The 13,232-nt window shown below is 37.6% G+C and overlaps 1 protein-coding gene across 1 annotated transcript in view; it reads right to left on the bottom strand.

Annotated features, from left to right (window-relative positions):
• The window catches only part of LOC114361320 (endoplasmic reticulum metallopeptidase 1), a 41,551-nt gene that overhangs the window by 708 nt on the left and 27,611 nt on the right, over positions 1-13,232 (bottom strand). The window contains 9 exon segments of the mRNA XM_028316316.1: positions 606-787; positions 1,972-2,090; positions 2,753-2,970; positions 3,918-4,058; positions 7,024-7,205; positions 8,643-8,860; positions 9,019-9,067; positions 9,635-9,677; positions 10,313-10,485. Coding sequence (XP_028172117.1) covers positions 606-787; positions 1,972-2,090; positions 2,753-2,970; positions 3,918-4,058; positions 7,024-7,205; positions 8,643-8,860; positions 9,019-9,067; positions 9,635-9,677; positions 10,313-10,485 — 1,325 coding nt within the window.

Here is a 13,232-nt window from a genome sequence, read left to right as displayed (position 1 = left end):
AGAAATTAACTTATCTACTAGACTTATGTATTATTTATGTGGTAACACATCCCACTACGTAATCCACATGTTGATATAATATGAAACCATGTAATTTAGAGCGAGGCAATTACAATTAAAGTAGGCTAGGTACCTTATAAACGCGGTGTAGCTCAACACCAAGAAGTAATTAATATTATGTTCAGACTTTTAATTATTAATTTTGTTCTGTTTTTTTTTTCATACAGGCATTCAACAACAGGCTATTGTCTAGAACGATATTACAGCGACGCCGCGGGCAGAAAATAGTTTATAAAATTAGAAGGACGCAAGATTCTTCTGTTGACGACAGATATCATAATCATTTCAGCCATAGGACGTCCACTGCTGAACATAGACCTCCTCCAATGCTTTCCATGTTGATCGATTGGTAGAAGCCTGCGGCCTTTATGATGTCGTCGGTCCACCTTGTAGGTAGCGGCCTCCACTCCAGAACCTTGCTGCCCCATCGGCCGTCAGTTCTGCGAACTATGTGCCCTGCCCACTGCCACTTCAGCTTGCTAATATGTCAGCGACTTTAGTTCGTTTACTTCTTATTTCGATTTCGAGACGAAAGACATACTCACATTCAATACCAGAGTAAATTCGAACATCGCGAACGTCTGGCTATACGTCGCCACCGAGTGCATAACTATGTATACAGGGCGGCCATCTTGTATGAAGGCGGGCTCCACGGGAGACGAAAACGACCAGCTCGATATAGATATGTTCGCGCGAGGCCACAGGATTATCACGTTATGGGGTGCCACTGGGGATAGAAATATAATGTTAGTAAATAAATTAATATTAATTTAATTTCGTGAATAAACCTCTGGGTACTTCCAGTAATATTTCTATGGACAACAAAATCACGTTAACCCAAGCAACGCGGCCCATGGGTCATAGATCTAATTTCATGATTAAACCACTGAATTCTTCCAGTAATATTTCTATGGACAACAAAATCACGTTAACCCAAGCAATCATAGATTACAAAATAAATCTGTGTAAATTCAAAAAATGCTCGAATTTTTATTTCTTTGTATTAGAGCACATATTAATAGGTTCCACTGTATGTAAGGTGCTATTGAGGCTCTAAGTATGAACAGCTTAACCTGTGATAAATGAGAAGTAGAAATATTTATGAATATTCTTGTTATTGGTACTCCATGATAAATCAAACACGATGTGACGTAACCAAGTCGACCCGTTCTCGACGTCGACGTACTGATTCTCAAAATAAGTTTCATGCAACCATTTCTCATATACTAAGTTCACTTTACGACACGTTCACAAGGGCGCTGTTGTAGTTTTCGTACTAAATCTTTTGATGACGATTCGAATATGCAAACAATTCGAACTCGAAAGTTTTTCATGCTAGCCGAACTGTTCTGACACACGCTAGTGGCTAAGACAGTGGCACCATCTGGTGAGCGTTGAATAGATAAAACTATCGCATTTGTATAACTCGTAAAAGCTTACCTTTCATACTTATGGTATTTTTTATTCAGTTCACTAGTCCAGCAGTCGGCACCATTACAATAACAACTTACCAGTCAATAATTCTAATAATAATACCAGCAGTAACCCCAATATTTTGCTGTTAAAAAACTCCTGTCAGCTCATCTGAAATAGAGCTAACTATAGTTTTGCTATAAAATGGAGTTCGTTCGTTCGTTTCAGCCGAAAGACGTCTACTGCTGGACAAAGGCCTCCCCCAATTATTTCCACAAAGACCGGTCCTGCGCCGCTCGCATCCAGGTACCTCCCGCGACCTTCACCAGATCGTCGGTCCACCTAGTGGGAGGCCTGCCCACGCTACGTCTTCCAGCAGCTGCAGCTTCTTAAAATGGAGTTACTGCTAATATTACTAGCACGGCAAAATACATTTACAATAACAACTCACCAGACAATAATACCTTTACAGTCACTATCCCAGCAGTGGGCACTGACCTGTGAGCACAAAGTTATACGTGCACAGTTCCCCGGCGCACGTCTTGTTGGCGAGAGCCGCGTCGGGCGCGGGCGAAAACGCTGCGGGCGCGCCCGTATACATGAACAGGCCTTGCGAGCTGGTAGAGAATGATTGTATTATAAATAATGCTGCTTATTTTCAATTTAGCTAAAGTTTTAAAATTTTAAAGGTCCTACCATACTTTTTATAAGCACGATAGCCGTACGGTGAAGGGGTCAGAGTGGCCGACTCGAGATCCGAGGAACGCGGGTTCGAATCCCACCGCCGCTCGACTATTGTGGTGAGCCCACTCGTAACACAAGCTTATTTAGCTTAACACGAGGGGCTAACGGGAGACTATTAGTAACTTGGGCTATACAAATTGCTAATAATCTTATTAAAAAAAAAACTCCACTGCTAAACAAATACTTCCTCCAAGGCATTATCGGTCCTGCGCTGCCCGCATTCAGATGTGTTTCAATATGGTTATAGGATAATGCTAATATAATATAAGAAGAAGTGGCGGAAGAAACTCAGTCAATCTTTTATTTATCAGGAAATACGCGATACGCTTTTGTGAGCTGCGCAGTTAAAGGCCGTGCACTCTTGTCACTAAATTGATTTTTTTTTAAAGAATATTCTGATTTATAATCTAAAAAATTAAATATGTAAATTAGTATATTTTTTAATAAATTATTTTGTCAATAATTAATTTGAATTAATGAACAGGCAGTTGAAATAAGACCGTCTGTAACGCGTAAATATAAACATAGCACTCACATAGCCTGTCCCATAGCGACCCTATACAGCGGCAGCCCACAGTACAATCTACTCTGGCAGTCCGCTTCGAAGTTAGTCCGGCTGTTGAGCTGTATGCCAGCTGATGAGAAGGCAGGCAACACCCGCTGTGTGGTGTAGGGATCCATTTTGGTCACGAACACGCCCGATGTGCGAGACGTCGCTTGCTTCTGCTCGTCGTATGTGACGAGTTCTGAGTGCTGAAATAATCAAAATCAAAATATTTATTCAGTTTAGACCACAAGTGGCACTTATGAACGTCAAATATAGCAAACAATAAAAAAAAAAGGTAGCCCTTATGGGGCACTTTACATGTCTCCTTATCTTTTGGGCCCTACCAGCGCTTCGAGACAAACATATGGCAATAATAGAAAAAAAAATACATACAGGGTAGCTAAAAAAGTGACATCCAAAACTTAAATTTAGATTCCTTACATCGAGGAGTATCTAAATCAACCCCATGTATGTTCTATAATTTTGCTTAGTTTAGGAGAATTTTGTGATATTTTTCTTTAATTTCACCTATGCTTGGTATATAATTTTTTCTCTTTCGTGTGAGCACTTGTAGTGTTTTATTAGTAATAATTAAAACAATACTCACAAGTATTACCTGTTTCTAATCTGAAATAAATTTTCCTGTTTTTTGCTAAACATGTTCTCTTGCGACAGATTGAAATCAACCCCGACAAAGTTGAAGAGAGCCGCGGACTTTTCTTTGGACATATTAGGTTCGTTCGAAGCGTCTTAGGCCCGGTTTTTAACGGAATGGAATGGAAAAAGAGAGGAGATGTGTCGGGCGGCGGAATTTTATAGAAATTGATGCGGCGGCGCGGTGCAGTACCGAGCGGAGCTTTACGGAGCGGAGAAGTAATTAAATCTGATTGGTTATTAAAAACACTTCTCCGCTATGCTCTGCTCCACCTTGGTGAAAACCAAGCCTTAGGCCTAGCTAACACCGGTTTTAGTGTGACTTACTTTGACTTATAGTCCTATGTCCCCTAGATGGGGCAGAGGGCGTCCACAACAGTCCTCCATCGCGTTCGGTCTTGAGCTATGTGTTTGATCTCGCTCCAATTCTTGCCGATCTTCTTCGCCTTCGGTTTTAGTGTGACGTGTTAATTTTGAAACACCCTGTATAACAACTTACCAGCCAGTAGTGCCTCTGCACGGCGACTCCGTTTTCGTGGTAGGGGCTTAGTGGCAGGAACATGCAGACAATTGATGCTAACAGCACTGCGGTCAGCGGCATCCAGACACGCTTGCGGGAGAACAGGAGTTCCACTCCGGACTGGAATAAAAACAATGGTTCATCATCAATCATCATCAACAGCCCTTTACAGTCCACTGCTGGACTATGAGCCTCCTCCACTGTACGGCTGAACCATTTAAGAACCTAGTAAGGGACACTTTTGCAGATTTTCGTTTTTTGTCATAAATCACCTTAGAATTATGGTCTCCACAGGATGTGAACACAGAAATCGCTCTATTACACTTAACACCGGAAAAACGCGTAGCTAAAAACCTAGTAAGTCCAATTCAAATCTGCAAAAACCTAGCAAGTTACAATGACCATTTTAAAACCTAAGTGCATTTCGAGTTCTGTTGGCTGACACTCGATAACCATATCAAAATCTGGGGACTACATGAGTACTGATTCATATTCGATTTTTATTTTGATTTTTACGAGGCACTTATGTCAAAAAAATAACTTTTAGTGTTAGTAAATATATTATAGCCTGACCAGGAACATAAAAACCCTGGCATAGAGGCGCCTCAATTGCATTTGATAGTGCAACACTGAGTACAGTCGTACCTGTGTTAAATTAATAAGCTATTAACTTTATGTATCAAGATTCAGGATTACGGGCTAATTTTATATTTTCATAAATTAACGAAAAAATGTTATTATAGGTAACCTAGTTTAAATAAATTAAATGAAACCATCAATCGAGTTAGTAGAATTTATTTTATTATTCATCAATAATCAAATTCAGAACTTGAATATTCAACTGCAATGTCTGCTCATGAACGCTTCAAACTCGGTACTTCTTTCCCAATCCCATAAAATTCAACACTTAGAAAGTGACAATTTTTTAAAAAATAGGTATTTGAAACGAATCACAACTAATTTTCGTAGTGGACTGTACTATACGATAAACATGTCAGTCAATTTGACAACCTTTGTCGGAAACATTATTTAATGAAAATATTGTCCGAACCCTTAGTATTTCTCTTCGACAAATACTTTAACACATTGTGAACCACTTTTCTTTCACAACTATAAAAAGATTTTTGCAATTTAATTCACAAAATCAATTGCGCACATTTAAAATAAAGTTTGTTTACACTTTGACAGCAATAGACTGACATGCAAGCAAGGTGACATGTCAATGAAGTTTTCAGTTACTGTTGCCATTAAAAGAAATTAGTACCATTAGTTTTTCGCAACATGGCGAGGGTTTTTATGTTCCTGGTCAGGCTATAAATAATGTACGTGTATTGCAAATAAATGATTATGATTACGATTACGTAAACACTGTGGTATCTTACGTAGTTGCGATAGGGGTGATTTTGCAATGAAAATGTATAGTCTGATGTGCTGTCGACTGTGCATATCTATACTAAGGGAGAGTCCGCTAATTTGGACCAGTTTTTTTCAATCCCATTTTACACATAGTTTTCTTTTGTTTTTCCTAATGTCCATGGTATATAATAAAAGATACATTATTCAACTTACTATTTCATAAGTATTAATTAACATGATTGTTGTATATTTATTACAAATCAACAAAGTACGAGTTCAGAGCTTCGGTCCAATTTAGCCAACCGGTTCGATAATTTGTACCACAGGATTACTAAATTGGATTTCAATAAATTTCAAGCCTATAAAAAAACTATGGCAAAATATTATACGATACATTCTTAACAAATTAGGAAACGAAAAGGAACAGTAGTTAATAACATAGACAATCGATATTGTTTTACACGTTATCACGATTTTGAGTACAAGTTTTGTAATTCCAATTATCGTAACGCACACTTGTACCTAATCTACTTTGCCAGTCTTTTGCTTTCATTTATTGTTAGTCAAACATAACTACGCTATTATAACTTCAAAATATGATTTACTAAAAAAAAATTCAAAATCCTTTGGTAAAATTCCATACAACTTGATGTGGTACAATTTAGCCGACTAGGTGATAGTGCTTTTAAAAAATCGGTAAAAAATATAGCTTATAAATACCGAAAAATGTTTCAAATAATTGTAATCCAGACTAATTTACGCTTCTAAATAATATATTAGAAACACCATGTGATTAAATTTAACAAAATTACAAACTTAACATGTATTGTCAAAAGTTACTTGAAAACAATGAAAAAATACTTTGCAAAATAAAACACACGTGTTTGTTGTCACGGCAAAAACCACATGGCCGATATTAATTGACTTTAGTTGTGTATCGCTAAGTGTTGCAATTACAGACATTCAATAAATACTTTACGAAATATGAGGGTGGTACAATTTACCCGGCGGTACAATATACCGAACTCTCCCCTAATATTATAAAAGCTGAAGAGTTTGTTTGTTTGTTTGTTTACTTGAACGCGCTAATCTCCGGAACTACTGGTCGGATTTGAAAAATTCTTTCAGTGTTAGATAGCCCATTTATCGAGGCTATATGCTATACAACATCACGCTACGATCAATAGGAGCAGAGCAACAATGAAAAATGTTGCGGAAACGGGTTTTCACGCGTACGAAGTCGCGGGCACAGTTTGAAAATAATTTGAAACTTCAAAACCGACTGAGGCAACGTAAAATTTACTTGATAATTTAATTTTTTGTTTTTATAAATCCGTAAGTATTTAACCCTGTTACATTTTTATTCTTCAACAAATTATATGAATTTTGGTATAGTTCAGACCTAGAGAAAAACAGAGGATAGTGTTTATATGGTTTTTAAAGTGAAAAGGCGCGTAGGTATCTTATGGATGGGTAGCTTGGGGTCATTGGACAAAATTCTACGTGCTCACAGACCGGGCTTTAGTAAAGTTAATAATAATAAAAGCCACTATCCTAAACACCTGCCGAATTACTAGGAAATTCTTATCTTCTAATTTAACGACTACTGCCTTACATCCTATTTCGCTTGACTGAGGTCCGCGTAATAGGTTAACTACCTAGACTTTTATTTATAAAAGAATGGAGAAAAAATAAAAACTAGAAAATAATAATGTAATGACCAACTCACAACAGTAACGCACGTGATGACCGCCATGCCCACATTGACCACGGCGACGGTGTAATCCGGGCTGTTCCCGGCCGAGCGGCCCATGATGGGTAATAGGGTCGAATCCAATCGGAGGCTGAGCACGAACATGAACATCACCGCTGGGACGGACAGCACGAATTCCAGGAGGAGGTGTTGCCAGCCTGGAAAAACAGGTGTTGCCATTTAAATTCAAATTCTTTATTAGTATATTCACGGCTTTTTATACACGTTCCAAATATAGCAGTATTAAAACTGGGACAATATTTCGGCATTTTATTAACTTTGAAATTAATCAAATGACGACCTGATGGCGTCATACTTCTCAATGACATATAAAATCACATTTGTTTCATTAAAGTCAATTCACTAGGGCATCCGCAATAGTAAAAGTAAAAGTAAAAAGTAAAAAATGTTTTATTTGACGAAACAGAGCGACATCACATTTACATAAATTACATAAAGAAGATAAACAATAGATAATAATAGGGTTATTGTATTGCAACAGCTCATTAAACACATCAATTGACTGAAGTCATTTTCATTTTTAATAGAAATCGTCCTTGAACATTATTATTTATTTGAGACTCTCTATATTATGTGCAAACCACACGAAACGATAAATAAAAACAAACATGATGCCATTATAAGTAAATAAATTTACTTTACAGTCCCACATATCTGACGCAGGTCATAGGTACGAACGAAGAAAACAGCTAAAAATACACAAATTGTTCGTACCTTGCAATCTAACGTATCTAACACACGTCATAGAAACGAACGAAGCCATCGTCGTCATAAACAGAGGCACGGATATCACGTAGCGCACGCTCGTAGCAGCCAGGGCTCATGCTATCATTTTGAGAATTATTACTAGGAGAAAGCTCATAAAATTTGACCAATGTATTAACCTTGTAGTCTAACGTATCTAACACACGTCATAGACACGAAAGAAGCCATTGTGGTCATGAACAGAGGCACGGATATCACGTAATGCACGCTCGTAGCAGCTAGGAATCATGTCATCCTTTTGAGAATTATTACTAGGATGAAACTAAACTAAACTAAACTAGGATGAATAATAGGCTCATAAAAATATACCAATTTACTAACCTTGTAGTCGCACGTATCTAACACACGTCATAGACACAAAAGAAGCCATTGTGGTCATGAACAGAGGCACGGATATCACGTAGCGCACGCTCGTAGCAGCTAGGACTCATGCCATCCTTTTGAAAATTATTACTAAGATGAAGCTCATAAAAATATACCAATTTACTAACCTTGTAGCCGCACGTATCTAACACACGTCATAGATACAAATGAAGCCATTGTGGTCATGAACAGAGGCACGGATATTACGTAGCGCACGCTCGTGGCAGTTAGAATGCATACCACAACTATAAGAGTTGTAGCTAAAAATACACCAATTGAATTTACCTTGTAGTCTAACGTATCTGACGCAAGTCATAGACACGAAAGAAGCCATTGTGGTCATGAACAGAGGCACCGATATCACGTAGCGCAAGCTCATAGCAGTCAGGATGCGTGTCACAACCGTGAGAGTTGTAGCTAAAAATACACCAATTTAATTTAGGTACCTTGTAGCCGCACGTATCTGACGCACGTCATAGACACGAATGAAGCCATTGTGGTCATGAACAGAGGCACGGATATCACGTAGCGCACGCTCGTGGCAGCTGGTATGCACGCCATGATAATGAGGATTATCGCGAGGATGAAACGTGTGGCCGCCATCGCTTGGAGCGCACGGATGGACCGGTTTAGGCCGCTCTGAAAGGAAAAAATATCTTTTAAACTTTTACTAATACGGTAATAGAAAAATATTTTTAATTGGTTTTAAACCTTGTCTTCTTAATAAAGATCAAAATATGCTGGCAACAATGCAACCGCTATCGGTGAAGTAGTTAAGGCTTGGTATTTCTGCTAAAGTAGGTATTTCGCGCTGTCAAAAACTGCGCGCGCAATACTTCGCCGAAGACAGCGCGCCAAAGAGCTCTCGCGGCTACACAGTATAGAAATACCAGTTGGTTAGGTTAGGTTGACTTCCTTCCGTTCAAGCGTCACACTCACAGCACTTTCTAATACAAATCATATCCAAGTGATACAAATTAAAACAACTTTCAGAATTTTTGGGAATATATTTTAGAATCGAATAAATATAAAATATAACTGCCAAAGTAAACACGGTTCAAAGAGGCGTGGCGTCACCCGACCTTCCGGAATTTTCAAGATTACGTCACCCGACCTATCGTTAGGTCCTCGGGAGCTTGAGCGATTGGAAAAACATTTTATGATCAGTTACTCTTAGTAGCGATTATTTAGAGCTTGGATAATAAATTATAGTTGTTGCAATTCACGAAACTTTGCATGTGGTTAATTACATTAATCAGTACACGCATCAATTTTGTTCAGTCTTTTTGTTTATTAATAAATAAAAATATCATACTAAAATTGCATACATATTTTTTTGTATTGGTCTGGGTGTTTTCTTTCCATAATTTATGTATAACGTATGTACGGGGCTCTGTATTGAAAATCACTATGAGCATCACACGCGGTTACCTGCCGCAGGCACCCGCTCTGAGCACTCATGGGAGTTTATGCAGAGGTCGCTAGAGTTTGACTTTGAGCTTTGTTTATAGTCATTACGAAGCAGATTTTGATGGGAAACTGCACTGTCTTGAATTCGAAAGGGTAATTTGACGGTGTTAGGGGAATTCTAGGAATAAATGCAGAGCCTCCTCATTGAAATTGAGACATTTCAATTTGAGATTTCACTTGACATTGATTGCAATCTGACATGGAGTTTTCAAACACTTGTAAAAATAAAAAGTAATTAAATCAAAAGCAGTGACTTCGGTAAAATGATGTGACGTGAGGTGCCAAACTGCGGAAAATGGCGGAGGCAATACATGATTTAGCATGAATTATCATGAATAATATTAACTACTTATTTCCTCTACCTCTCAGTGTCTTGAGGCAATTTAAAAAAGTACATTCTGTGTTTTTATTATTATTTAGGCAGTTAAATACTGCACAGTATTTAGTACACCATTTTCTTTATTTTCTTCCATCATACACAAGAATACGCGTGCGTGAGTCAATGTTCGCTCGTATGTGAGGCCTTGTCGAATAGTATCCTGTAGGTGGGCCATCGTGCGTGTTTTGTTTTCGATGTAAACTCGCGGAGATGAACAGGCCCGGTTTGACAGACAAAGTGGCCAGCCTTTAAGTGTGAAAGAGTAACAAACATCCATCCACTCTCGCAAACTTTCACATTAAATATTAGTAGGTATTACCTCATCTGCACCGTGGTGGCTACCATGATAGGGACGAGCACAGCCACTATGACCACGCCTCCCACGAGGCAGCATGTACGTCCTGCAGCCGCCCATAATAATTCTTGGACCGTGGACCACCCTGTATACAGAGGGGAAGCTTAAAAATGTTGCCCACATCTGAAGATGTAGTAGGATTATGAAAAAGATATCGATGAAAAAAAATTTTTTTAAGGGAAAAATACGTCGACAGTCCAGCTAAAACAGTGATTCAGCGTGAGCTAAAGTCCATAATATGGGGTGTAAAAAATGATATTATGTCAAACACCAGTAGTGTCGAGAGTGTTTTACAATATTAGATATTCAATTATAAAATTGTTCTATGTAAACTCATAAAAACTCAAAACTCATAAAAAATATTTTATTTTTGCAAATACTTTTACACGTCTTATTATCAGAATCAGAATCATCATTTATTTGCTATAAATGTGGTACAGGAGATGGATACAGTTAATGGTTAGGTCTCACAATTAGTCATTTCTGACATGCAAATATTAAATTAATTAATTATTAATTTAATATTTGCATAATAATCGAGTGGCGACCACGGGCTGGAAAACGTGGCGTGGGCAGGCCTCCTACTAGGTGGACCGACGATCTGGTAAAGGTCGCGGGAAGAGCCTGGATGCGGGCAGCGCAGGACCGTTCATTGTGGAAAACCTTGGGGGAGGCCTTTGTCCAGCAGTGGACGTCATTTGGCTGAAACGNAATAAAAATCTTAGCCTTTAATTTTACTGTTTAGTACCTCAAAAATGAAAAATGAAAACCTCATTTTCGCCATTTTCTCTGCTACCCGGCCTTAAATGGCACATTAAAAAAAATACACCAGTAAGTTGTCCGTCGTAGATGTGACGGACACTATTTTTGATCATGTGATAGATTAAAAGCGAGTATATACTAGAACATTTTAGTAGTAACAGAACAACGAACACCATACATGAAAAATCAATTTTTAAGTAATTACCTATAATATTAGTCTTACTTACTTACTAAAAATAAGTTTATAAGATAATCAGATAATCTTATTTTTTCGAGGCACACCATCTAATGACCACGGTACACCAGTATGCCGCGGTACACCCTTTGCGGAACACTGCTCTAGTCTATACTCACCTTTATGGACCAGTGATGTTCAACTCAAATAAAAAAATGAAGTAAATTCTTATAACAAAATTAAATATAATTACACATACCTTCTTAGTCCTCCAGGCGTCGAAGGCGTGTGCCACAGCGATGGTGCCCACCATGTATGGCAGCCAGAACATCGGCACCGCTATCCAGGGGTTCGATATGTACCTAAAGTTGGGATAAAAACTTAGTCAGTCACACATTTATTAAGATTAAAAAATAATTGAAAAAAAACTTGGAAAAGACCAACGTTGGGCAATAAATATATTATGCTATCAACAAAATTAAATCAGTTAGGTATCCGTTTATAAAAGGTTTTAATGTGTTGATTTACACTTCAATTCCTTTATTTGGATCAACAAATAATTTCACAATAAGGTTACTTAAAATATGACAAACATAATATAATTGTGAAACCAGCACCATTGACCACGGATAGTTAAATATATTTTTTTCTTTTTGTTGAGATTTAAATAGTAAAATTAATATAAAATAGTTTAGAGCTGTCCTAACTACGTTTGACCACAGAATAATAATAAGTACTACGTACAGAAGTTTTACTTCGCGAAGGTATTTAAAAAAATGTATGCTCAATGTCATTAACAATATGGTGTAATTTAGCCTGTCTCAAGAGTCAAGCACCATTTTGTTGACAAACGTCAGTGATCGGCACTGCGCCGAAGCTATAGGGCTGACTTCGGTAAAATGATGTGACGTGAGGTGCCAAACTGCGGAAAATGGCGGAGGCAATACAGAATCAGAATCATCATTTATTTGCTATAAATGTGGTACAGGAGATGGATACAGTTAATGGTTAGGTCTCACAATTAGTCATTTCTGACATGCAAATATTAAATTAATTAATTATTAAACATTTCAACAAATTCCATTAAAATATTATCAATGTAAGATGTCAATATAAATGTCAATAGTAGATACTCAATGTCAAAAATTCAGAAATTGTCGATGTCAAAGATTCACCAAGCATAATTCAATAACGATTACATACATAATTGCAAATGTCATCTAATAATAATTTATAACATCAATATAATTATTCAAAGACTCTTATTGACTTATCTGTTAAATATTCCTGCACTGTGTAATAACATTTGCTAACCAATAATTTAAATAAGCGTGTCTTAAATGCTCGAATAGGCAGTGTTTTTATTTCATCTGGCAATTTATTAAAAATTCGTACTGCCATTGGATAGCAGTTGTCACTTTGCAAGGATGTGAGCATTACAGGCAGTGTCAGTTTGTTTGGATAGCGTCCACGATAATTTGTATTTACTTCACTATTGCTTCTGAAAACGCTACCACTGCTTCGGAACAATAAATAAGCCAGTGCTGAGAAGTAGCAGCGCAAAAAAACACAGTCATTATTGTTTGCAATATTTATATGAAAATAATTTTAATGCAAAAAAACAATGTTATGTACTGTAAAAATGTTGGACAGTATATTCTGTTGTTCTACCTATAAATAAATATATGATATTATGTACTCACGGCAGCCAACGAGCCATATGTAGTAAGCCACCGAGAGCAGAGCCAACAACGCCACGAAAGCGTCCAGAATGTGTGAGGCCACTCGCGATATTGACACCATGAAGAGGTTGTAGAATACAAAGTACACCATTTAAGTGGCTACAGGAGACTCGTCCGCCCGTTTCGGCTAAATGACGTCCACTGCTGGACAAA

Source organism: Ostrinia furnacalis, unplaced genomic scaffold (assembly GCF_004193835.3).
Source record: "Ostrinia furnacalis isolate ACB-3 unplaced genomic scaffold, ASM419383v2 OfSCF5574, whole genome shotgun sequence".
In the NCBI taxonomy this organism is placed as follows: domain Eukaryota; kingdom Metazoa; phylum Arthropoda; class Insecta; order Lepidoptera; family Crambidae; genus Ostrinia; species Ostrinia furnacalis.
Note: the sequence above shows the minus strand (reverse complement) of the source record. Positions and strands in the feature narration are given on the sequence as shown.